The 27050-nt window shown below is 44.6% G+C and overlaps 1 protein-coding gene across 5 annotated transcripts in view; it reads left to right on the forward strand.

Moving 5' to 3' along the window:
* Positions 1-27050, forward strand: part of Fndc3b (fibronectin type III domain containing 3B) — a 292925-nt gene that overhangs the window by 164441 nt on the left and 101434 nt on the right. For all 5 annotated transcript variants that reach the window (XM_087899629.1, XM_087899628.1, XM_087899630.1 and 2 more), the window contains 2 exons: positions 7153-7396; positions 11000-11290. In XM_087899629.1, coding sequence (XP_087755755.1) covers positions 7153-7396; positions 11000-11290 — 535 coding nt within the window. The remainder of the gene's footprint in view (positions 1-7152; positions 7397-10999; positions 11291-27050) is intronic.

A 27050-nucleotide genomic window follows, 5' to 3' on the forward strand; every position in this document is an offset into this window, starting at 1 on the left:
ATCTGGAAGGTGCCTGGCACATCACAGGCATTTATCAACACTCGCTAGGAGGTGGGACTGTTTTTTTCTTACAGAAGGAGGAAAGAATTTGAGGGCATCTTGAGTCCCTTCTAATTGGAAATGAGGCGATTCTTCTGTTTATTTTGTACTTCACAATGATGATTACCGCGAGTGTAATTAAGTCTCCCAAGCCACCCTAACAGGCACAGCTGTCTGGCGATTACTGTCCTCTTGGTTAGAATGCTGTTCCTTACTTACATTCAAGAGCCACAGTTGATGCTCATGGTAGTGTTGATATCGAAACAGCATCACATCCAGAAATTGTTTCTTTGTCATACCGCACACATTACATTCGATTTTTATCACGATGATCACAGTATCTCCTTACAAATTAGTAACTCGTTTGTCATATCTGATTTGTTTTATCTTTAGTTATATGTACCAGTGTGTCCCTGCTTATCTGTATGTGCACCATGTGTGTAAAGTGCCACAGAGACCATAAGAGAGCATCATGTTTCCTGAAAGTAGAGTTACAGATGATTGTGAGATCCCATGTCAGCTGCTGGGGATCAACCCAGGATTCTCTGGAAGAACAGCCAGTACCCTTAACCACTGCACCATCCTGAAGCACCTTTACCTGCCAAGCCATCTCACTGGTCCCAAATGGATTTGTTGTTGTTGTTTGTTCTTTGGTTTTGCTTTTTGGAGACAGTGTTTCTCTGTGTAACAGCTCTGGTTGTTCTGGAACTATCTCAGTAGACCAGGCTGGCCTCGAGCTCACAGAGGACCACCTGCCTCTGCCTCCCGAATGCTGATATTAAAGGAGTGTATAACCACTGCCTGACCCCCAAATAAATTCTTAATCACCTGGTGAACTAAGGAATTTTTTGTCATAGTGCTGGAGCCTTTTAAAAAGTGAAATATAAAACTTATAGATATGAAGACAAGCGGTTCCAAATAGAACAGATAGTTTTTGATCAGTGGTAGCACTGGGTTCCATTGCTATGTAAACAAATTAAATGACAATGTGTAGCATGGCTCGGTTCAGCACAGTCACTTTGCCATTGTGGTAAGCATAAATATTATTAATATTCCCATAATACTGTTGTGATATGGGACCATGTAGGGTTTTATAAGTAACAATGCCAAAGGAGCTGCCAGAACCATTGTAGACTATGTGTATATTCATAATCAAAGGAAATAAACATTCACAGTTTAGAAGCTAAAGAAAACGGTCTGGGGTTGTAGCTCAGTGGTAGACTGCTTGTCTAGCACACGTGATGCTTTGAGATTGGTCCCTAGAATACACATGTGCACACATTTATGCACACATATGCAAGCTCATGGGCTTGATCCCTAGCAACACTGTAAACAGAAAAGCAAGCAGATAGAAAAGAAATACAGAGTGCTTTCTGAACTGAGGGTCCTCTGGGTGCTCTCTTACTTTGGGAGAGGTCCTGGTAAAGGTTTGGGAACTAGTACTTGGCAAATCACAGTAAGCATTTGGAGCTTGTAGTCTTGGCTCTGTCCATCACTGGAAACAAAACAACTCTTTTTCCCCATTTCCTGATGCCTGGTCCCTAAATTCTACTGGGACAGTGCAGGAGGAGACGTAGTATGGATGTCAGAATTTCAGGATCTTCTTCTTGAAGGCCTGTCTGGGTTCTTCCCCCAAACAGCATGGCCATGAGTGAGTACTTGAAGGGGGGCCACTGTGGTATGGGCGTTGTTTACCCATTGAATTGGCTGCAATTGGCTGCAGAGGGCTCGGGTCTGTGTTCCTCTAGAACAACTCTAGAACAGTCTGAGGATGTGACCATACCTGGATAGCTGGGAAGTTCTGCTTTAATATCTGAAACAGTTAAACTATAGGACCTTTGTTCCATAAAGCAGTGCTAAGTCTGAAGCAATTGCTCTGTTTTAGGAGTGACTGGAAACTTACGGGATCATTCTATCTACATGTATCCAGTGCCTTGGTGTACCATAACTGTTAGATGAATTTGGTCTGACTTTTCCCATAGAAATGAAGTGATGTATCTAGTCAGCCTTTGATATGGACTTTATCAACTACCCAACTCACCTCACATTACATTGCTTGATCTCACCTGAAGATTTTTCATATAGACTTTAGGATCATCTTATTATTACTGTGAGTTAGGTTCTCCTCCAAGCACTCTATAAATGATAAGTTGATCCATACATTGCAGAAGTCATCACCACTGCTTTTGATTGTTAGAGTCAATTAGCTTCCTTCCCTTTCCCACTCCTTCTCACGCTGCAGCTCAGGGTGTTCCCTGCTACCCCAGTGTGGATGTGGGGTAACCCTTGCTCTGTCCACTCCTAGATCCTGCCTGACCTAGACGCAGGCTTTTGTTTTGCTTTCTGCCCCCTGCCCTTCAAGCTCCACCTCTTCTGTACCTTTGCAGGCTGGTGGGAGTAGGAAGAAAGCATTTTGAGAACAAAGGCATTTGTTCCCATTCCCAGCAAGCGCTCCAGTGAAACGCTTTTCTTTTAAGAGAAAAGACACTTCAACTGTGCATGTGTTTTACAAGGCCATCTAACTCCTGGAATCAAAATTGATTTTTATTCCTGAAAGTTCTGTGTTTGGCGAGCTATCTTGACCTCCCTTCAGTACCTCCTGCCTGTTATAGCTCTGTACTATAGCTCTGTGTCTCGGGATTGCTGGATTAGCGAGGCGATGGACACGGGGAATGGTAATGGTGACCAGGTTTATAATGGGATATGTCTTGCCCCGTTCCAGGTCTTTTCCTCCTTTCAGGTTGAGGATATTAAAGCACAGCAGCTACAAGGAGGTAGTGTATCTGGCTGTGTCTTGAAGCCTCTTCTGTCTCTTAATAGCACACATGCCCTAACTCTCAGTGGTTGACTGCCTGTTGACTGGCCAGCCTTCAGGATTTCTGTGTAATCCGTCACATGGTAAAGTGACGCATCAACCATCGTAAAGACCTGGTCTCTCTTTGTCTAACACAGCGAGCTCAAGTCTAAGTGTCCAGTGCACAGGGAGCTTCCATGTGGCAGCTGGGATTGGGCTGAGAGTTTCCCTCTTAACGCTCCACCCCCGCCCTGCTCCCACTAGATCCCCTCAGCTGTTGTCTCTGGACTAGTCTGTATTGGGGGGGGTTGGTGTGTTTTTTTAATGGTTCTTTTGGTCACATGTATTCAAACACTTGTGAAAGCAGGACCCAGGTACTCCCTGTTATGTGGTGCGCCTCCACTGGCCACTTTGCCTTTGCACAAGACAACAAGCATGCCCAGCATCTAGACGGTATCTCACTCATGTGACTCTCTAGTCTGCCACCTGCTGCTTCTCAGGAGGCAGGTGATGGGGCACCAGCAGCTGCTCACAAGGTGAGGATGGGCACAGAGGGGTGAGAAGTATTTGGTATTGCTCTCTAAGTTCAGATGAGATATGGTAATCAGATCTGGACACTGTTGGCCGTCAGGCTGGCTTTCTTCCGTGGGCCATGGAAGAACACTGTGTGTATGAAAGATGAATGGAACACTTACTGGTTTTACTTCGTTTTGTTTTTCATAGCAGGGAAGGCTTACAGACTTAAGGTAAAGGAGACTTGGATTCAACCACCCTGCCCTAAGAGTCCTCTAAGTGCCATGGGTTTTTACTAAAGCTGCCCCAAAAGTCCCCTAATTCTGGAGGCTAAAAGTCCAAGATGGCAGAACACTTTTCAAGGTCTCTATTTCTGCTCCGTAAATGAGTATATTTGTTAGGTGGCTTCACAGGGTCTGCCATAGGGCCAAATCTCACTCTGGGTTAGAGTCTACCTGCACACACAGTCTGAGGCTCATCCTGAACAGGAACACTTGTTGGTGGGGTGCACAATGCAGCTCACAGTAGGTGGACATCTGAGAGAAAGGGAGAAAGAGACAGAGACAGAGACAGAGCACACATCCACCTTTCCCAGAGTTCTCTGCTTCCCGGGGATGTGTGAGTGGCACTTCTGTAGAGCCATTGATTTCTGAAATCATTGTATTTGGGCTTTTGTAATAGCACTTATTAGAATCCAGGTCAGTTTTCTCCTCATCTTTGAATACTCAGTGGTTATCAGAGGTATGTGTCAGGAAGTCACTGAGGAATTGAATATGTGATTTGTCTGCCTACAGACATTGCTGTAATTTCATTCACCCACAAAAGGAAATGAATTTGTTTTTACCAATAATTAACTATGGAGAGTGAAGGTATATTTTGTTGCCTTGAGTATTTTGAACTGAATTTCTGAGATGTCTGATTTCTCCTACTAGAAATATATATATATATATATATATATATATATATATGACAATTACTTTTATTAAACAAAAGATATTATTGCCACCATTTCTGAAGTTGCATTATTCTCTAGGAAAACCTGAGAATAATTTCTTTAGGCAGAGTTCATAGCTGAGTTTGATAAGTAAAGTTTGCTATAATTTGTGTTATAAAATAGCAGCAGGCAAATTATCATTATGTGCTTTTGGTTTTTTCTTCTTACTTTAAAATTAATACTTCATTTTGGGAGGATGAAAGACAGGCCTGTTTTGGGTAAGAACGGGTTTTTGAAAGTGTCTTATTATATATGTGCATGCAAGTAATCACAGATACTCCAGAAAGTCAGGATAATTAGAACAGAGAGCTTCAGGCAACTTTTATATGCACATCAATTTACAGCTTCATAACGCTACCTCATTTTCTGCCTGGAAACCTGTTGTGTGTATATAAAGATAATTTACTCTTCAGAGTGAAATTATTATTTTTTTTAAGGATTTCTTTACTTATTATGCATATATAGTGTTCTGTGTGCATACCAGAAGAGGGCACCAGATTTCATTACAGAGCCACCTTGTGGGTGCCAGGAATTGGACTCAGGACCTTTGGAAGAACAGCCAGTGCTCTTAACCTCTGAGCTGTCTCTCCAGCCTCTTATTTTATTAATTTTTAAGAACAATATTTTAAGGACAATGTTCTTATACAAGTGGGAAGAAGACAGGTTTTCACCTGTGTGTCATTTTTTTTGACAAACTTTAGAAAAAAAATATGCTTATAGCAAGCCAGAAATTATAAATGCTGAGAATAAATTATTTCACTACAATGACTGCTGTGGAAAGTGGCCGCTGTCAGCTTTCCTACATAGTGAGGTCCATGTGGCTGCACCTGGAGGGAATGTGGACCTGCTGGGAAGTTCTTTGCTTCTGTGAACTTCGGGGAGTGAAGGAAGGTTTTATGAAAATGGAGCACCGTCTGTGTGCCTCCCCCTTTTCCTAGTAGCTGGAGGTGAGCCCTGGGGTACCTGTTTTTTGTATTACTGGTAAGACACATCTCCAACACAGATGTGACATGTAGTTGTAGGAAGTATGTTCTAGAGAAGTGCATTTGTGCTCCGTGCTTTAGGCTGAGGACAAGATACTGTCAGTCTGTGCCTGTGCTTTCCAGTGTCTTGGCACATGGGTTTGTAAATAGCAGCTGCATGGTCAGAATAACGTGATATGATTAGCGGGCCGTGCCCCGGCAGTGGGCAGCTTCATTCAGAACTGTAAGGGCGGGAAGGGTTGCCCTGAGTGTTAGCACAGAGAGTGAGTCACAGCCTCAGTTTAGGGAGTGTGTGCTGAGTGTAATGGGACATTAGTATTTAGAAAGTTTCTTGTTAATTTATGTACACGTATGTGAGCCTGTGTGTTTATGTGCGACTTGTGTATACAGCTGCCCACAGGGTCCAAAGACGGCATCTGATCCCTGGAGCTTGAGTCTCGGCTCTTATGAACAGCTATGAGGATGCCGGAAAATAAACCTGGGTCCTCGTGAAGAGCAGCACGTGCTCTTAGCCATCCCGCTATCTCCCCAGCTTCCTGTGTTCCTAAACACTGGCCAGTGCCTGTTAATTCAAGTCAGATTATCTAGCACTAGAATGTAGGCTAAGCACTGAGAGACTCACCGGTTTGGCTTTAGCGATACTCTTTTGTTGTCAGGAAACTAAGCATAGGGTATGTTTTTGTTGTTAGACACAAATTATTTTATTTTGTCCTCTTAGCAACTTCCTGAGATGCAATGCAAAAATCTATTTCCTGAGATACAATGCAAAAATCTGTTTTAATACAGAGATTCAAATTCAGGTATTAAAGAAAAAGAAAAGGAAACCAAAAATAAAGCCTGTCAGAATGTGTGCCTCATTTTCTTAAACAATTGATTCAATTAAGTATTTTCAAGCCTGGTCCTGGATTCCAGTTTAATCGTGTGTACATGAGTGTGTGTGTATCCTGTTTTTCTTTAATTTGACCACAGCCAGGCCCCTTCCTCTACAATGAGCCATAGCCTTCCGTCTTGCGGTTCTTTGGAGCCCCTGTAGCCTTAGCGTTGCTGTCATTTCGGGATTTCCCTTCCTGTGTCATGGCTCTGCTGGTTGTAGTGGTCCCTGTTCCATGGACTACATCCTTGCCTGTGTTATATCAGGATGGTTGGGGTTAAAATAGTCGCACAGCACTTACCAGGTACCATTAGCTCTCTCTCAGGTTGTTCTTCCCTAGTTGCCTTCCTAGAGTGAGAGGGTGCCCAGGATAGGTTGTCCTGAACGGTCTCGTCTGCCAGAGTTCTTGGTGAAATCAGGACAGCTAGGTACACCTTTGACCATCCTGATTGGCGATTGCTTAAGTTATTCATTGGTCAGAATCATTTTTTCCCTCATCCTTAGTCTAGGTAAATGATACTTTAGTGTATTTCCATGGTGTGTTTCCTAATATCCGTGGACCTGTGTATACTAAAGCAGAAATAGGCTAGATGTTCTCAGCTAGGTCTAGAAGCCCAGCCCTAGAAGTGTTCTTGCATGACCCAGAGAATCTCTTCCTGCGAACCCATCGAGTTTGTGGTTATATACAAAGTTACTCCTAGCATCGGTTTGTACACATGCTCAGTTACTTGTCCAGTAAAAGTATTATGACCACAAACATTTTATGATAAACCAAGACTTACTAGCAAGATAATGATCTTTCCTAAATGTTTCATGGAGTTGGAATCGTTTAATTAATGAGGAAGTAACTAACTCCTTTGTATAATTAACAGGGGAGTTATTAATGCTTTTGTATCCATGGGTGTGATTGTTAATAGTCTGTCTGTATTACATCCAGTCCTTTTGTCTCCTTCCTTAGGTGATTGAAGACAGTACTGGAGTCCGCCGGGTGGTGGTCACACCCCAGTCTCCTGAGTGTTACCCACCAAGCTACCCCTCAGCCATGTCTCCAACCCATCACCTGCCCCCTTTTCTGAGTCACCACCCACACTTCCTTCAGAACTCGCACACGGCCTATTATCCGCCTGTCACCGTTCCGGGAGATATGCCACCGCAGTTCTTCCCCCAGCACCACCTCCCCCCGACAATATATAGTGAGCAAGGTGAGTCCGTTACAGCTGGCATCTCTGGAAACTGGGTACACTGCGGTAACTTTGTGTGACTTCCTCGCTTTGTCTCCTGTGGAATAAGCAAAGCAGGAAGAGCCCTAACTGGAACAGAACTCCATTGGCCGGCCCAAGCTTCCTTTGTCTTGGATCCTGTCTCATACGAGTCCTTTGACTTGGTGGGGTCACAGCTGTTTCTTGTTTCTGCCCCCCCCAGAGCAAGGAGCAGGAGAGCTCCTCTTTATTCTGGAAGCGAGGCAGCCATCTGCCCTGTGTTCCTGTTGATGAGTGTTTATCTAACAGTGGCCGCAGACGGAGCTGGGCCCCATTATTTCCTTGGCATCTTCATGGTCTGCCAGCAGAAGCGAAATTGAAGTGATTTTTGCCCCATTTCAAATGTCAGAAGATTGTAAAGTTCCAATATCCTTTGGATTTTCTGGAAGATATGTCCTGGCAGAACTCAGCAGTTACCTTGCTGCTGGTGAGGCCGTCCCGCAGCTGGCCACTGCCTTGACACAGTGTCTCTGGTTGTTAGGCAAATACTTACATTGAAAGGAAGAGAGTCTCAGAGTTCTAGGCAGTGTGTCTTTCAAAGTTCTGCCGTGGGTTTAGTCTGAAGCTCTGACTATCTGAATGGACGCTCAGCAGCCAGAGAATAGGGAGGGCGAAATTAGACTTTGGCTCTGGGACTTTGCAAAGGCTCTGCTCACTCTGATTGGAGCATTTGCCTCTCTAAACGTGTGTTCTGTTAGTTCAGAGGAATTCCCCCTCCGCTCCACAGGTTTGGAGCAAATTACCACAGCGACGCTCTCTTACCCATGGTCTTCTTTCTGTTCAGCTCACATTGTCAGTCGTCTTTCTGTGATTATGAACAAAAGAGAAATCTGAGATGAGTACCGTAATTAAATATCCTATTGTGACTTAGGAATTAAATTTGATTACTTTGTTTGTTTTGGTAGTTAGAGGAAATTTAACATGCTTTCATAAAGGGGTGTAGAAAGGTCACAGCCAAACATGAGGTAAATATCACCACTCACATCCATCATTTACTAATTTGATTTTTATCATCTTAATGACATAAGCCCCTCCCCCCAAAGAGTCAAGCATGTTATGAAGACATTTAGAAAAACATTGTTAACTTTTTTTAGACATGGTCTCTATGGAGTTAAACTCACAGTAGTCCTCTTGCCTCTGCCGGCCAGGTGTTGAGATTGTAGGCATGTACCATGTCACTCAGTTCATTAGCGTGTGGAGAGGTATTTAGTGCTTTGTCATAGTCCATATGGAATGCCGAAAGTTTGTCAGCACGTCTGGTTGGCTGTGACCTCCCTGACGTTCTGTAGATTCCTGGCCGCTGACTCACAGTCTGATGATGCTCTCCGACCTGCATCATTGTAGCAGCTGCCCTCTACGGTTCCCGGTAGTTACTCTGGGATAAACCCTGGCTTAGGTAGAGCTATGGTTTTAAACATCAGTAGAACTAAGTCAGCGCTGCCACTTGTTCCACAGTGTGCTTTGATCCAAGTTCATCAAAGCCACGCAGAACAGTAACACAAATAAAGACGTGATAAAGTCTTCATATCACAGAAACATCTGTGGGACTTCCTCGGTGTGTATACCTAAAGGCAATTAAACATTAACTCCTGGAACCATGAATGTCTAGAAATTCTTACCCTGTCTTAAATGGTTCTTATATTGGCATCCACAGTGCCTACTTTAGCTCTCAAGTATAATGCTTGTGCCGTTTAGAACAGTTGCCAGCTTCTGACATATGTTAGTATGGTTAATTTAAACACTTCCTTTCTAAATATGGTTGTACTTGGTGTCTTGCATTCTCTAGTCCACACTGGCTGTCTTGTAAAGATGTAAGGAAGCTGTGTGAACAGACAGGACATGAGCAGTAGGGTTTCCCTCTAAGGAACCGAATTAGTACTTTTATAATTAGGTGAATTATATAGTTTCCTGTGTGTTTCTGCTCAGCACTGTCTGGCTTTAGGTTGCTCATATCTAGAAATTAAGGTTAGTCCTCTCTTTTTATGCCAACAATGACATATAATTTATACAGTTACTATATTTTTGAGAAATTATTTTATTCCTGAAAAGAGATAAGGAAATGTTATCTCAAAATATAATTTAAAAATACCACATTTGGCCTTTCCATCTCTGACCTGAAGAGGCAGCTTCTGCTTCTCTCCCTTATTCCCCCTTCTCCCCTCCCCCCTCCTCTCTCTCTCTCTCTCTCTCTCTCTCTCTCTCTCTCTCTCTCTCTCTCTCTCTCTCTCTGGTTCTCTCCCCCCTTTCCCCCTTCTCCCATCTCCCCTCCTCTCTCTCTCTCTCTCTGATTCTCTCTCTCTCTCTCTCTCTGGTTCTCTCTCTCCTCGTCTCCCTTCTCTCTCCCTCTCCCCTTCTCTCCTTCACTTCCATAACCCACTAAATAAATATCCAACCTCAAAAAAAAATACCACATTGGACATGTTCTGGGGCCGGAGAGGAGGCCCAGTGGTACAGAGCACTTCCCCACCCCTGCAGGACCAGTGTTTGGTTCCCAGCTCCCTCCTTGGCATCCAGTTCTAGGTGATCCAGCATGGATTTGGGCCTCCATGCTACCTGCACACATGTGGTACACACATGAGAAAAAGATAAATCTTTAAGAAAAAATGAGTAAGGGGGTAGAGAGCTGGCTCAGCAGTTAGGAGCACTGGCCCTAGATTCAATCCCAAGCACCTACATGATGACTCACGAATTATCTGCACCCCTGTTTCCAGGGAACCCAACACTTCTGGGCTTCCTGGACACACACATGGTACACAAACATATATGCAGGCAAAATAGTTATGCACATAAAAAAATTAAATGAGTCAAATAAACTTGATGTCTCCTATCATCCTAAGAACTGTTACAAGTCCCCGTTTTCTCCGTTTCCAGTCAGAAGTGTGCACAGTGAGGAGAGCCCTCTCTCTGTCCTCCTCCCCACTCTCCAAGAGCAGCTTGAAGTGGCCGTTATTTCTAACCACAGATTGCAAAGGCGGCTCTTCTTTTTAACACCTCTTTGTCCTCCATTTTATATCTTTGCTTCCTTTGAACAACTATTTGTCATTTTATCCTCTTTAAAAATTTTCTCTAAATGTTGGCTTTTTTATGCCCCAAATATCTTTTTATAACATGCTAACTCTGTGTTTTTCAATAGAAACATGGTTGTATCTCTAAGAATAGTCATACTTTAAATGTTATGAGTCTGTGTATACATGTAAAGGGGTATTTCATTTCTTGTATGTGTTGCATCTGCTGAAGACATCAAGGAAGACAGGGTGGTCAAATTTGGTTACATATTCACCAGTCAGTCTTTGGGGATAACCTTGTCTTCAAGGTTATTTCTCCATAATTTATGGGAAATTCTAAGTGCACTGTGTTGTGTTTAATAACTGATGATACCTTGAGTATTTGGGAAGGAATGCAGATCCTATGAACGTGTGCTGTATCTGCATGGTCTAAGTATGTTTGTAATGTGTGCAGTAGCTATGTGCATCTCTTCCTCTGGGGTCATTACCCACTGTGGTCGATGTCGACTGAGCTTGTGTTTGTCACACACATTCGTTCTAGAAATTATCCCACTTTATGGAATGTCGAGCTACATCACCCGAGAAGACCAGTACAGCAAGCCACCGCACAAAAAACTGAAGGACCGCCAGATTGACCGCCAGAACCGTCTCAACAGCCCACCTTCCACCATCTACAAGAGCAGCTGCGCGACCGTGTACAATGGCTACGGGAAGGGCCACAGCGCCGGAAGCAGTGGAGGAGTGGGAGGCGGAAGCGGAGGTGGACCTGGGATCAAAAAGACGGAGCGAAGAGCCAGAAGCAGCCCAAAGTCCAGTGATTCGGACTTGCAAGGTAGTGTGGAGACATGGGCATTTTCAGGGCCCCGTCTGTTACAGGGGAACAGTTGAGTTGACCTTATCCCTCTCTTAATAAGGAAAGACTACTGTAGTGTTATTATTATGTGAATTTTTCATCACACTTCATCTTAGAAACAGTATTGGAAATTGTTTTCACACTGGCCTGCTTCTGCTGCTTCATGCTGCATTGAGAGATATGGAAGATATCACATTGAATCTTTTTCTAGCAAGCATGTTCTAACTCTAATGCCTCATGAAAACAGCTGTAGTTATGTTGTTGTGAAGCTGGCCATGTGTGGCAGGAGTGTATACCCCTGTTCAGCTTCAGACAGGGTTGTCCCTGCATGTCCATTGGCGTATACTCACCATTCCCAGACCAAAGAGACAGCAGGGTTAGGCTCACCATGAGCAGAGACAGCCGCTCAGAAGGCCATGTGTACTTTGTAGGCTAATCTTGTGGAGATAGATCTTTTGGGCTGGGGGCAGGGCATTCTTATCTTTATTTACATTTTAGGTGAAATTCAGAGGTAATCATTATTATTGCAACAAGAGAAAAAAAGCAGCCTTTCTCTGTAGGTATATAGAAGGCTGAAAGACATTAGACATGCGAGATATAAATAAAATAGCTGTTAACATTTTCACAACTATGAATTTATAAATCTAAATAAATACTGGCAAGCAAAGATGAACAAATCTCAGACTTAGATAATTTGGCCTAGCCCATTGTGTGTATGTGTGTCTGACTGTGTATATGTGAACGTGGTGTGTATGGTATATGTGCTCATATATGTGATTGCTTCTCTAAGTGCACTACAGAGGCCAGAGGAGGGTACTGAGTGCCTGGCTTGTTCTCTCCACCTTATTCCTTTCAGACAGGGTCTTTCCCTAAACCTGGAGCTAGGCCGGCATCCAGGAAGCCCCAGTGATCCTTCTGTCCCATACTCCACGGCACTCGTGTTAGGAGTGTGCGTACGTGTGAGTGTGTGTAGGTGTGTGTGTGTGCGTACATGTGAGTATATGTGTACGTGCATACGTGTGAGTGTGTGGGGGGTGGTGTGCATGCGTGCCTGGCGCTTGAATTCAGATTCGCATCCTCATGCTTGCGCAGCAGGCAGCGTGTCCTCTAAGCCTTCCTCATGCGGGGTCCCTGAGTGCAGCTCCTCATGTTGTGCCGATCCCCAGCCATAAAATTATTTTCAGTGCTACTTCTTAACTATAATTTTGCTCCTGTTATCAACTGTAATGTGAATATCTGTTTTCCAATGGTCTTAGGTGACCGCTGTTGCCCCTAACTAAGGGGTCGAGACCCACAGTTTGAGAGCCATTGCGCTGTCTTCTCTCTGGTCCAATTCCTTATGTCCATAAACCAGACGACATTTGTGATGGGAAAAAGTAGAAGCTGTGTGTATCTGCATGTCTGGAAGAGGGGCACCTGTAAGAAGAGGGCAGGCTGGGAGGTGGAGTTTCCCTGTAGACCCTTCGCAAATGAGAAGCTGTCATGTCTGAAGAGCGCAGTGCTGAGACAGCCCGTGAGGGTGGTGTGAACTCTTTTGATGTTCTCCTTAGCATCTTCTGCATTGTCGCTGTGTCCTGCAGTCATTGCACGTTGACAGTTATTAATCAAAGCACAAACAGATGGCGTGTGAAAGAGACTCCAAGTTGAGAACCTTTTAAACAGCTCCTAAGTGAAGGTGCTGCGTCTGGTCTATGAAATACTCTTTCCTCTGTGGCAGGGGGCTTCCTGTGTTGCTCAGGTGTGTTTCAATGTTCCAGGGCATAGCTGTCTTCCCAGCTCATTTGCCCATATTTTGTGGATTTTAGGTTCATACCACGTGTTAAAATAACTCAGTCAAATCATGCTATAGTTGCTGTTTAGAATTGGTTTTCCTGTTTTAAACTATTTTATGTCCTGATTGACACATTATTGATTATGCTTGTGAAATAATGTGTCAAATTAAATATAAGAAGGGAATTAACAAGTATTAACAATACTTGATTTCAACCAAAGAAGAGAATTATTCTCTTACTCTCTCTTTCTGTCTCTCTCTCTGTCTCTCTCTCTGTCTCTCTCTCTCTCTCTCTCTCTCACACACACACACACACACACACACACAAGTATAGATTATTCAAAGGAAGATTTTTCACCCAAATGTGAAAAGGGAATGTTCATGTTGTCTAGATTTGCGAGAAGTGATGTAGGTCCTTAGAACAGAAGCAAGTAAAGTAAATTGATGTGAAAGATCGTAGGCAGAGATGAAGAGGGAGATTGGTCAGATGACGTGGTGCTGAAGTGCATGCAGAAAGTAGCGCGGCTGCAGACCGTGTCCACACAAACAGCTTCCTCTGTGTGCAGCTTCCTCACAGCTCATGTGCCTGCTGTGCTCTCTGCTCTATGTCAGTATCAGCACACTGAATTCCCAGGTTCTCTGGGCATGTTCGTGTTTTACGCCATATGAGAGAAAGTGGGTAGAATTTTTGGGAAGTGTGTGGCCTGGCTGGTGTATAGAAAGCAGTTGTTTTGTTAAGATGGTGGTGAGCTCACATTTGCTTTGGACCCAAAGAACCTAGCGTTTCACAAGGGGCAGAATGAGATCGGGCCGCTTGCTCTGTGTCCCTTCGCTCATTATGTTAGCTTTGGCCTCCAGAATCACTTGGTCCTTCTCTCCACATGGTTTAACCAGGGCCAGCACGACAGCTCAGCAGGTATCTTGCCCGCTAGAGCTTTGCTCAGTCCGCCGCCCTCACCCCGCCTAGTAAGTGGTACGCCTCAGTTACACCGTTAGCATCTACATGTCTGCTCTGCTCAGGAGCGGGACCTATCCTTCCTCCCAGCATGGGGCTTGTGGTGGCTTCCCATATTCTGCTTCTGCTGTGTCGTTTGCATTTCCAGAGACCAATCTCATTGCTTCATAACGTTCTCATTTTGGGGGGAGTCAGCATTAGTCATCTACCGTTTGCTGCTTTCAGTAAACAACCATAGGACGACGGTGCAGCTCAGTGGTAGGCTGCACGCCCAAGCTTGCGTGAGACCCATTTCAGTTTTAGAACTGGAGGGGGTCAACCGGGAGGGTTTCGGTTCATGTAATTTGTATGATAAAACTAACTACCTAAAAGACTAAAAAGCTGACATTGCCATGAAGGCACATGCTTGTGACTGACAGCCATAAAAAAAAGAAAAAAGAAAAAAGAAAGTAAGTCCTGGTTGTCAGTTCACTGCTTCCGAAGCACAAATAGGACCTCGAGCCAGAGAAACCTGGACCTCATTCACATCAGAATCTTCTCAGTGATTTTTGGCTTCATGCTCTCTCCCCCAAGCCCCCAAACTGGGCCACTGCTCAGCTGAGGCAGAGCAGCTAAGGTAAGGTGAAGGACTGCTGGAGGGCAGAAGTTCACACAGCACGGTAGGGTCTGGAGCAGCTTTGGCCTGTTTCCACCTCCCCAGTACTGTGCTTACCACATAGTAGTTCCTCTGCCTCTTCATGCAATCGTAACTGACTCTGAGCTCTGAATGGTGCTGTTTCCCAGAGCAAGCTTCTCTTTGAACAGGTGCAGCCACGGGGCTGGTTCCTCTTCCTGGAACTAATTGCTGCTCTGCCCAAGTACACTCTGAGCTCACGTCGCTGTCCTCCTGTCTTTGACTTCGCCTCAAGAAAAACAGCACAATAGTCCAAACCCCGTCATCGCTTTGGCGATGGTCAGCATTCTTGCTCCCTTGCTGTCCTTGGAGCTGATGATACGCCGTGGGCTGAGAACGGTTGGAACTTCGGTATCGAACATGCTAGGCTTCCTTGTCACTCATGAATGATTTTCCTTTAGCATTCCCCAAATTTGTGTCCTCATTTGTACAATGAATATTTTACTTCCCACGATTGAATATTTAAAAGTAACCTAACTCAGTTTTTGACACCTTAATGAAATGATAGCCCTTAGAGCTTGAGGATTCATTTTTTTCTCACATGTGTAGGACTCATTATTTCATCTCAGCAAATGGCCTTCCATCCTTCTCTGATGACCTTCTCGTTCCCTACAACCTCCTTTCTTAAATTCCCGAAATTTGTATTCCCAAATACAAAGGTTACAGACAAACACCCCGACTCCTGTTTTGTGGGATGCTGGGTATTGAACTCAGATTCACGTGCCTTCCAGGCAAGTGCTCTACCAATTGAGCTACATCTCAGCTCTCTTTTTCTCTTCAAATCCCCTTCTTTATGTTTCTTCTGTAAGTCAGACAGGCTCCTAGCTTGCACCCTTGGTGTCTTATGGGTGTTTACCCTAACACTTGGACCACTGCCCTGAAACTTGCTTCCAGGTGATCCTGAGAGAGGTTGCCACTGGGGTGGAGAGGCGCCCCTGTGCCCGGGGCCAGTGACAGAATCGGTGCAACTCATGAGTGTCTCATGGCCTCAGTGTGGGAGGAAGGAACTCTGAACCTCTTTCCTATGTGCTCTGTCCTTGGCTCCATTCAGGATTCCCCTGCCTCCTTCTGTTTCTTAAGAGCCCTTCAGAAAGGATGTGTCACAAGCCGTGGCTCTCCCATTCTCATGTTATGACAATAGTTCTGACTGCAGATCTGAGCATGCTGTTTCCTCCTGAGCCCCCGAGGCACCCCCATTGTCTGCAGAATCTAAGCCGCCTAAAGCAGTCTCCTGCTTTGTGTAGTCTGAGAGGTTCCAACAGACACTCTGCGGTTTGTCCCATCTCATTCAGTGTTTCATAGTCTTTTTCTTCTCTGTTTTTCCGGGTTCTCTATCTAGTAAATTCTGACTCAGTTCTTCCAGAACCAGCTCAGAAATTCCTTCTTGGTGAAGCCTCCATTGTCAGGATGTTGGGTAGAAGATATGTTAGTGTAAGCCTCTCACCTCAAGGTGTTAGGTTGGTGTGAAGCCTCTCTCCTCCAGAGGTTAGGTAGCAGATATGTGAGTGTGAGGCCTCTCTCCTCCAGGGGTTAGGTAGCAGATAAGTTGGTGTGAAAAGCACAACCAAAGCCAAACAAAACCTATAAGCGTTGATAAAGATCTGCTATCAATAACATAAAAGTATCTGCCAGGTGTAGTGGTGTGTGCTTCTGATCCAAGGTTGAATCAGGAGGATTTCCTATTCAAGGTCAATCTAGCCTACATAAGGAGACCCTGACTTTAAAACAGAAGTTTACAGGGAGGTAGAGAGATAGCTCAGTGGGTCAGTCCACTTGCTGCTTTTGTCAGGGTACCGAGGCTCAGTTCCTAGCTCTCACAGGGCACCTCACAGCTCTATTGTTCCATCTATAGGCATCAAACACCTTCTAGCCCCCATGGGTACTACATACATGTGGTACACATAAATACATGCAAAACAACAATAAAAGCAACCCGCAGAAACACTTGTATTTGTGAAAATTCTCGTGTTTTAAGACTCCACTCCAGAACAGTCCCATTAACCATGAGCACAGCTGAGTGGGGAGGAGGGAGGGAGAGAGAGATGGAGGGAAACACCAAGAGGGGTTATCTCCCGTGTGGCAGAGCAGAGTGGTGTGTGCGGCTGCTGTGCCAGCAGCTGTGCTCATCCATGGCCCGGGAGTGAGGCTGGCTCCTCATGCGTTGCCTCCACACGTTTGACATCTGGTGTGTGTGATAACCAGATGTTAGGTTGGTGACATTAGAGCAGTTCCTGTCGGTACCTAGATTCTTTCTTTCGGAGAACACTGTTATTTTCCTTTTTTTGAGACAGTGTCTCTTGTTCTGTAGCTCTGACTGGCCTGGAACTCAATACATAGATCAGGCTGGCTTTGCATTCCCAGTGCTCACCCGCTGTTGCCTGCCCTCTGCTCAGTGGGCACTCCAAGTGATGATCAGCACTGTAGCTGGACAGACAGTGGCTTGGTGAACGCCATCGAGTTTAATCATGATTCAAAGTGCCGAGGGTAAGGAAGTAGGAATGGGTCGAGAGAGGTGAGAGGCATCTAGTGAAAATTCATGGTTTCAGTTGAAATGATACATTAATGGTGGAGAATTCCTTTTGTGTTGCTAAGATAGAAGTGGCAGCTGACACTGTGACCTCTGGGGAAGATGCAATGGTAAGAATTCCAAACAGAGGAGTCAGACACAGGCCTCCTAGTTTCAGCATTTGACCATTGGAATAAATAAGAATCCCAAGACTCAAGTACGTTTCAGAGCAGATTCCCCTAGAGAGAGACAGACAGACAGAGACTCCTGGCTTCTGAGGTAACACAACCACCAAGGAGGGTGTTGTTCCTGGCCTTCCTCCTTCAGCAGTGACTTCTGCCCCCACAGTACACCCCGTTATCTGCTGCTTAGATTTCAACTGTTTACTTCGGGGTGGGGGGTCCTCCTTGACATCTTTTTTTCTTCCTATATTTTGCAGTGTAAATGAGTTGGCTCAGTGGCTAAGCAAGTGTGAGCACCTGTCCTCCGTCCTCAGAACCTACTTAACTCTCGGGGTAGTAACATGCACCTGGGCGGTGGAAACGGGGGACTCTCCAGGAGGTCATGGACTGACTAGCCTGGGATGCCATGAACATCGAGAGAGTCCGTCTCAAAGTGGAACCCACACGCGTGCACACACAAGCAGGGCACACACAAGGACACATGGAGGGGAGGGGTCTTTTTACCCTCAATAACCATGCAAGTTGACTTTCTCGTAATAAGAAATACCGAGTGCTGGGGAAATGACTCAGTGGGTAAGGCTCTCGCTGCCCAGATTTGAAGCAGACACCATGTGAAAAAAGCCAGGCAGGTATGGCTGCCACCTTTAATCTCAGCATTGTAATGAAGGCGACAGTTTCCCAAGAGTACTTGCTCGGGTAGCCAATCAGTGACCTGTGAGTTCATCTGGGAAACACTTTCTTCAGTATATAAAGTGGAGAGTGACTGCAGACACCAACTGTGGGCTGCCTCTGCTGTGTGGATGTGCACACACACATGTACCCACACATACATGAATGAGAGGGAGAAAGGAGATCAACTGCCCCCTCTGCATTGGTACTCTAGCTTCTCAGGGTGTGTCATGCGTACCTCCGTCGCTGATGGAAATCCCCAGTGTTTGCCTGCCTTCTGCCTCATGTAAATCTTGAACATGGCAAAGGTACCAAGAAAACATGAAAAAACATTCAAAGTGAGCTCAGGTCCCTGGAATTCACCCATTTGTTCTGCCAAGTGGCGTCTGAAAAGTGAAAATAGTCTGAACAAGCCCAAGTAGCTTTAGTCTTTGGGAGGACAGTGTGCATCCCTAAAACTTTCTCCTCAGCAGGGAGCAGCGGCTGCCACCACCGCTTCCATCTCCGTCCTGCATTGGCGGCCAGCTCCAGCCCCTCAGCCTGGGCAGCCCCGGGCAGGCTGTGGTGAGGGCCCAGCTGACACAGGGCCGCATCTTTGTGGGATGGGGAAGAAGACTGAGAGACCGATGGTCATGTTCAGATGTGAACTTCCTGACTGAGCCATTCTTCTATGAGGTCCTAGAGGGACCAAACTATATCCAAACTGTGAGGGATTCTATAAGACTGCAGCATGCCCATCCCCCGCCATTACTGATGTGCTAGCTTCACTGTTATGAAGACAAACTTAAAAGCTCCACAAAGAGGAGACTGGCAGCCCAAACTCAGTAGCCATTTGCTGTCCTAGTCCAGTTGCCATGTCCCTTTAGCCTTCCCTCCTCCCCGTATTTTGTCACAGTGTAAGATTTTAAAGATGCTAACCATGTGACATTTTTTTTTTCTTTTTTGAGTCAGGGTTTTACTATGTAGCCCTGGCTGTCCTGGAACTGACTCTGTAGACCAGCAGGCAAGCTGGCCTTAGACTCACAGAGATCCGCCTGCCTCCGTCCCCCAAGTGCTGGGATTAAAGGCGTGCGCCACCACAGCCTGGCACAGTCTCTTAACAGGCAAGACACTGATGCTTTTCCATGTCAGTTTCTGGATCTTTACCCATTAAGTCATGCTTAGAGTCTCACCAATTTCAAACACAGGTACAACATACGAGAACTTCTCTGCTTTTCCTCTGCAAGTCGGTGTTCATGGAAGTCTGAGGGCAGAGTTGGTGGAGTTTCCCCCACACATAGCACCAAGCTCTGCCGACCTATGTTATTTTCTCTGCTGTTTTACTTTCTTGGACACTGATCAGAGCAGCATTTAGATGATGTCATAGCCCATTTTGGCAAAGCGCATGCCATCTCCTAGATCCCTTTAAACCACATGTAGATGCAATGATATGGTGTCTTTCTGGTATATGTGTAGCATTCAATTTGACTGAAACATTGGTTTTGCTAAAGTATATTCTGAGTGTAACTGGGGTAGAGGTCATCCTCTTCATCAGTGTGTTGTATTTAGAAGCAAAATCACTTAGAATTGGCATTTCACAGATTGAGGTTTCCTTTCAGCCTGTCACTGTCTTGTGGGAGCCTTATACCCTCGGACATGAAAGCTCTCATTTCTTCTTCGTCTCCGTCTCCGTCTCCGTCTCCGTCTCCGTCTCCGTCTCCGTCTCCTCCTCCTCCTCCTCCTCCTCCTCCTCCTCCTCCTCCTCCTCCTCCTCCTCCTTCTCCTTCTTCTTCTTCTTGGGATGGGTAAGAGCAGTGACTCACGGGCCTGCCGTGAGTTCTCTGTGTGATTGCAGACACTTACCAAGGGGTTTGAAAATGTTAAGGATTATGGAAAAAAGACATTTTCCTGATATGAGAATTGCTTTCTGTCAGAATACAGAGAAGCCAGGCCTCCTGCTGTCTGGGTCAGAGTGATAGGGCAGGGACAGTCAGGGACAGGGGGTGTTTGCCTATAATCACAGCTCTCAGAGACAGAGGCAAAAAGGTTACCTTCCTATGTGTGTAAGGTGAGAGCCAGTCTGAACTGCTGACACCCTATCCAAAACAAACAAATAAATAATTGTTTAGTAGAGTTTAAGAATAGCATGTTCAGAATGTCAATTCAACGTGGTTTACATCATGTTTTAGAATTTTGATATATTTAAAACCTAGAATCAGAACTTTTCTAATTTTGGGTTTTAAGTTGAAAATTTAGACTTACAGAGGAAATGAACACATGTCCTCTGTCCCTGGGTTACTTTGCTCTGGCGAGCAATCCACCTTAGTTGGCATGATTCTCTTCAGTCCTCTGGAAGCTGAAGTCACTCTCAGGCCTCCTTTACATATAGTACAAAGAGTGTGCGTACCTCTTTCATGAAATCTCACCCTTGATTTGTGGATTTATCCGAATTCACATGAAAGGGACGTGGAAAAGGTGCGAGGAAGATCCAGATCTGCCAGTGACTTTGGAACAAGTCTTTGTTAAGCGCAGTAACGACCTGCTTCGTACCGCGAACTTCCCCTCACCTCTCCCCGCTACTTGGAAAGACAAACGAGAAGGAACAGTGAGTGTCTTCGAGTAAGAGGCCAGGGAAGCCACCAGCGTTCAGGTTCACCGAGTTCCTCAGAACTATTGGAGTGCCTTGCCAAGCACATTTTAAAAATTAATATGTAGTCCGTTGGGACAATTTCTCTTTTGGTGCAGTATTGCTCCAAAGAGCCTCATAAGGGATCAAGATCTCTTTCTTAGAAACTCTCTTGAGAAAATTATGTTCAGTGCAATGAGACTATCAGTGCCTGAATTACTCGACTATCAAGTTCTTTGCTTTTTTTAAGTATATTGACAATATCATTACTACTTACTCCATGGGACAGTGACTCAAACTCGCAGAATGCCGTTTGATTTCAAAATGATGTTTTCAGCTCAGAGAAGAATTGCATGTATGTGAAGTTTTGCTGTTGTATTTTAATCTCTGGCTATAGTGGTCTCGTGAACGAAAGCACAACTGTCTCTTTTGAGTTAGATAGTTTCCACCATATTAATATTTCCCCAAAGAAAACTCTGTTGTCGATCTAATGCATGCACCATAACATTTTGACCTTTTGGTTGCCTGATTCTGTAAAGTATACATGCTTGTTTCTGTATCACATTTTAAAGATCATGTTAGGCCATTTGTGTATGGTTCCATGACCATGCCACTCCATGATTAGAATATCATGTTCTCCATACTCTGTCTGTACTTAGGATGACAGAACTTTAGTTTTTCTGATCTGGATAATGTATAGGATGCACACAGAAATTAGGGTTCTTTTTTCTCTTTTATATTTTTCTTTGTTCTTTGTATTTCTTCATTCTGTATAGCTAACTTATAAGACTTGATATATTTGTTATCACTAATAACCTGTCTGGATTTTATCTTTTTATTTTTATTAAGTTGCTCATCCATTTACTACCAAGATATTTTTATTTTATGTTTTAGAGTGCATCAGAAAGAGTAAAATGAATGTTAAGGAATATTTTTAGTACTGATTTTGAAAAAAAATCACAGCTGTCAAGATTTAAGAAAGTGAAGTTCAATTGCTCTTACATTAAAATCTATTGCATGCTCATGGGGTTCATCTGTGCACTAGGAAGATTCAGATAAGTCTATGGCCCTTCCTTTGGAGGTGGGTGACCCCTACTGACCTCTACCTATTTCCAAACCCTTCCTGCTTATCCCTTCTGTCTATTTGTGCTGTTGTTATTTGTTTAATGTTTTTGAGAGAAGATCTTGCTGGCCTTGAGCACACAATCTTCTTGTCTCAGCCTTCACTGGATGTGACCTCCTTTTACCCATTTTTATCTTTAATAATCTCCTTGGTAGCGGAGTAAGCAGCCTAGAAAAGAGAGTATTTCAGTTGCTGATGTTAAGAGTTGCAGTAAAGATTGCTGTACATCTTTAAATAAAGGAAAGCTGAAACATGCATTGCTCATAATTTCTCTCTAGGACCCATTTGTAATGTTGAATAGGAACAAGGATGTTACTATTTTAATAGGTCAATAATAATCAAATATTGAAAATTTGATCATATCCAGACCTCCAGTATGACTGACGACTGGTATTCATCCAAACAATGTGCCTCTGTTCTGTTCCTCACCTGCTGCTATGCCAGAGTTAATTTTCATCTCTTTTCAGTGTCAAAAAGTAATTGAAAGGCTTATGGCGAAGAACATTGGACACAAAGAAATAGGGTAATTGTTCACTAATGCTCTAGCTTTTGCAACTAGCGTATATTTTTTTAATGTTCTATTTTGAGCCGGGAGTGGGGATATAGTAACCTACTTAAGGCCACACTGGATTTTATAGTGAAGTCAAAGAGGAAGGCCTGGTACGGCAGGATCTGCCCGGAATCCCAGCATGTGGAATGTAAAACAGGAGAATCAGGAGCTCACGGCTGTCCTTGGCTGTATAGGAACTGTAGGCTTGTCTGGTCACATGACACTTTGTCTCCAAAAGACACTGGTGATTGAAATGGAAGGAGCCTGGTATCCGAGACTTCCTTCACAGTGACTGGAGTGCCCTTGTCTGTGCTGGGGAGGACGGCGCCACTCAGCGGTAACCTCTCCGAAGGACTAATTGGAGTGACAGTTGGGTCAATTATATTTTATGTAGATGCTGGTTTCATTCCTGGAAAATTGCTCTTATTCAAGAATAATTTGAGTTATTAGAGGACTGAGTGTTTTGTGGGAACACTTACTTGTAATTTTTCCATTTTATTCAGTTTCCCGAGTCTCATGGGCATTTTCAGACTTGGATCTATGAACACCACATATAGAACCTTCTGCGTAGGAGCATTCCCAGCCAAGCTCACTAGGTAGCATCCCGTTAGGGGTGAATGTTCTTGCGCAGCTCAGAACTGAGAAGGGGAAATGGGAAAGAAAGGGAAACGGAGCTGCCACGCTTCCATGGAGCTGTGTCACTTCCTGTGCCTAGGAGACCGCCCTGAGCAGGAGTTAGGCTACATCACTTCCTGTGCCTAGGAGACTGCACTGAGCAGGAATTGGCTGGTGTTTCCCTTTATCTGGAGTAATTTTGAATAGGCCTATCTGCTGTTACCAGGCACTCAAAATTAAATAGCAGATCTGAGTTCTGTCTTGGCGGGAAAATGGCTTCTACAGAGGCTCTGTCACAATCCTGGTAGATCTGATCTCTGTCACTCTTCCAGGGCCCAGTTCTTGCTGCTGCCTCTTGTCATACTGTACTGACTGCATCCACAGATTTTAATACCATAGATCAAAACTGGGTGTGCCGTTAGTTTCCTGTGTCTGACAAATTACCACAAAGCAGGTAGTGAAAAGCACCAGGAAGTCATTATTTCTTTGTGTAGAAGGCTTGGGGATAGTTCCAGAGGCCAGAGTTCCTAGAGGTTTGTCATGAGACTGGTCAGCTAGCTTGTGGGGCCAGGCTACCTCGAGAGTCTCACTAGAAGAAACCATTCACATACCTTTTCTAGTCATAAGTGAATGCCAGCATCCCTTGGCTGGTGATCATATCTCTCGCATCTTCTGGTCTCTAGCACTGTCTTCATATAACGTTCTCTCCTGATCCTGCATGTGTTCAGTCTATCTCTGCTTCCTCTTGCATGGGATTTCATTTAGGGCCCACCTAGAAAACCCAGGGACATTTCCTTATCTCAGAATCCTCCATCACTGGGCTGGAGAGATGGCTCAGCAGTTAAGAGCATTGCCTGCTCTTCCGAAGGTCCTGAGGTCAATTCCCAGCAACCACATGATGGCTCACAACCATCTGTAATGAGGTCTGGTGCCCTCTTCTGGACTACAGGCATACATGGAGACAGAATATTGTATACATGATAAAATAAATAAATATTGAAAAACAAAACAAAACAAAAAAAGAATCCTCCATCACATCCCCCAAAGATTGGACCATATCAGATAACTCATCCACTCTGAGGGTTGGTTTCTGGGATCTTTTCAGAGACTGCTTCAACCCACCCCAAGTGACTTCCAGTATATCTGTTCTAAGAGCCGGGCCAGGATTGGCTCTTGACGACATGTCCTGTTTAGGTCTAATTGATGAATTTAGCCTTCTCAGCATTGGCCGTAGGATTTAAGGAGTAATGCCTGGCAGCACACGGGTCTCTCTAGTAATGCAGGGCAGGAGCCATTGTTAGAGCTGTCTCCTTTCTACGGGAGCAGTGCCCTTAGTAGTGAAGGCCACATCTAGGGTGTTTATGCGGGTGAGTCCTCAGATTGAATGCAGGGACGACTTCTCTCCTGTGTTCATCCTCAGCTTTTATTGTTGTGGCAGGTAACGTGAGAGAAGCTATGGCAGACGGAGGGAGGTGTGGTTTAGCCGTGTCCGTCTGTGGTCAGCTGGCTCCGTTGCTCTCAGGCCCAGGGACGGACTCATGTGGGAGGACATGGTCTGGGAAAGCCGCCCCCCACGTGTTGACCAGAAAGCTTGGTGAAGAATGCAGTAGCAGATGTAATAAATCCATTTCTTGGGAAATGACAAATCTGTCCAGTTTGTTAGGTACATGTCCTTTCAAAAGGAAACAGTTCAGTTCTTACCTAGCGTAAGACTCATGAAAGTTATTTTTTAAAAAAAGAAAAATTTAATAGATGTAATATTTCTTCAAAGTTTATTTCCATTCATGAAGACCCATAGCGGCCAAGCTTGTGGACATGATCGATGGTCCCAGTATCTTCTCCCTGAGAGCTGCCATCTATTCAGATCTAGTTGGTCTGCTCCTGAAGTTGTACGTGTGTCATCTGGGCAATGCATTCAAGTCTAAGTGTCTGGTTGTGGTTTTAATCATTGTTGATTGTTCCAATGAACTTGGGTTTTATGGATTTTCAGTTTCTACTTTTGGGCAGACATTTTACCTAACTAATTTTTAAACTACGTAAGATAATATTTGATACCTGTTATTCCCTTTGCTTGCAGAATTATATAATTTTCTCAAATTTGGTGAGATAGGTTTATGTATAAATGCACGGATCTATATCCATGTGCATGGACATGCATGTATACTTACATACATATGCATCGTTGCTGGGCAGGCATCATTACACGGCCTCTGCATCATCAAATGGATGATTGAGTTAGCGGTGCTCCTCTCTCCTGTGAGTTTACAGAGTTATACAATGTTCTAGAACAGGAAGTTGAGGAGAGTGATGGAGCTCAGACTTGGAGTGCAGGTTGTGCAAATCCAGATGAAACAAGTTTTGACCGGACTCAGCTGGATCATGCAATTACCAGGCATAGTCATGACCAACAATGTCAGGACAGCAGATACGTGCAGATAGGGGAAGGAGAAGGCTCTGCGCCCTGCTGCCCGTCTCAGGTCAGCCCATTTGGTTGTGTGCTCACTACTTAGGATGCTGCAAGGATCTCAGTGAAGGGCAAGGAGGATGCAGGGCACCAGACAACATGGCCTCTCTGGACAGCTTTTCCAGGCTAACTTCTGAGGAATCTAGAGCTCCGTCTAAATGGCTTTGCTCTGACTGCCTTGGAGCTGGTAGTTTTAGTTACTGACGTGTTCTTTCCAGCGGAGCATCAATCACAGCATAGGATGCCCTGCCAGCTAGTTTTGGAACCAATTTAGATGAGAAAAATAAAGGATTTTGTACAGAACTGTCTAGGTGTATCTGGTTAAGTCATTTTACTGTTTGAGGGCAGCTTTGGAGACTGGAATATATTTTCCATTTACTAGAATTTGCCTTTTCTTGTGGGCTACATTTGTGGAAATATGTTGAAATTCTAAATGTAGACAGTATGGCTTACTGCTTTTGGGATTGCTTGCTGTCTAGAGGGATGTCCCCCTACTCTGATGTTTCGCTGATTGGCAGCAGTGGAAGCAGGATGGTTTGAGACCGCGGTGATGGGAGCTGACCTGGAGTCTCGGCTGTGTCCCTGTGTAGCTCCTTTGGACGTGGAACAGGCACTCTGTCCCAGAACCTTTAATCAGATATGCGCTTTTGTAATTCCTCCTACGTGTTAGTATCATATATGAGCACTTAGGTATGGAAATTTGTGAAACAAGTAACAAGGTTCTGGATATCCAAAACATGCTTCATGAAATGTGACTTTTTCTAACTTTCTACTGTCTTTACGTGCATGTGCGTGTGTTCGTGTATGCGTGTATGTGCGTGCGTGTATCTGTCTGTGTGTGTATATGTCTTGTGTGCATGCACATGCGTATGTGCATGAACACTTACAGAGCTTCCATGTCTGAAGTGGAATTCTTGTTTTCTCAGTCTCTCTACTGCCATTCTGTACACAGCAGCCAGACAGCTCTTGTTTAATCCATCGCCATATTTTCCTTTCAAGCTTAGCCATAGAGTGCAGGCCCTTCCCAGCATGGGACTGTGCCTGCCTCCACCCCACACCTCCCCTTCAGTTCTGTCACGCTCCTACCCGTCCTGCCCTGGACTTCCTCTCTCCTTGAGAGTACTGCTGTTTGGACAGTGGTGGGTTTTTACCTTCCTCTCTTAGACCAAATTATTCAGGGTCAGAGGAGCCATGCTGGATGACTCCAGCCACTAGCTACCCTTGCATCCATGTGTGTATCTGCATGTTGTCTGTAATCCCTCATGGGAGCTCACCCTTTGGATATATCCAGAACAGACCGAGTTGACAGAGGTTCAAGTGCAAAGCTTACCCAAGGGCTCTTCCAAACATTCTTATAGATACCATAAATTGCTGAATTTGCTTTTTATTTACATTTTTGTTTTCCATTTTATAAGGTTGGGGTCAAAATATAGAATTCCATTGTAGCTGGAGAGACTCATGAGATAGTTTATTAATCCACACACCAGGGTTAGATGCCATTAGAAACAGCTGAAATGAGATGCTTTTCTTGACAAACTGAATGCCAGGTAAAATTCCCTGTTAAGCTTGACCCATCCTCACTGATGGGTCCTCCTGCACTAAGCCGTGCATTCTCTTCTGCTAAGT

This window comes from Myodes glareolus, chromosome 20 (genome assembly GCF_982192425.1).
Source record: "Myodes glareolus chromosome 20, mMyoGla1.1, whole genome shotgun sequence".
Taxonomy (NCBI): Eukaryota; Metazoa; Chordata; class Mammalia; order Rodentia; family Cricetidae; genus Myodes; species Myodes glareolus.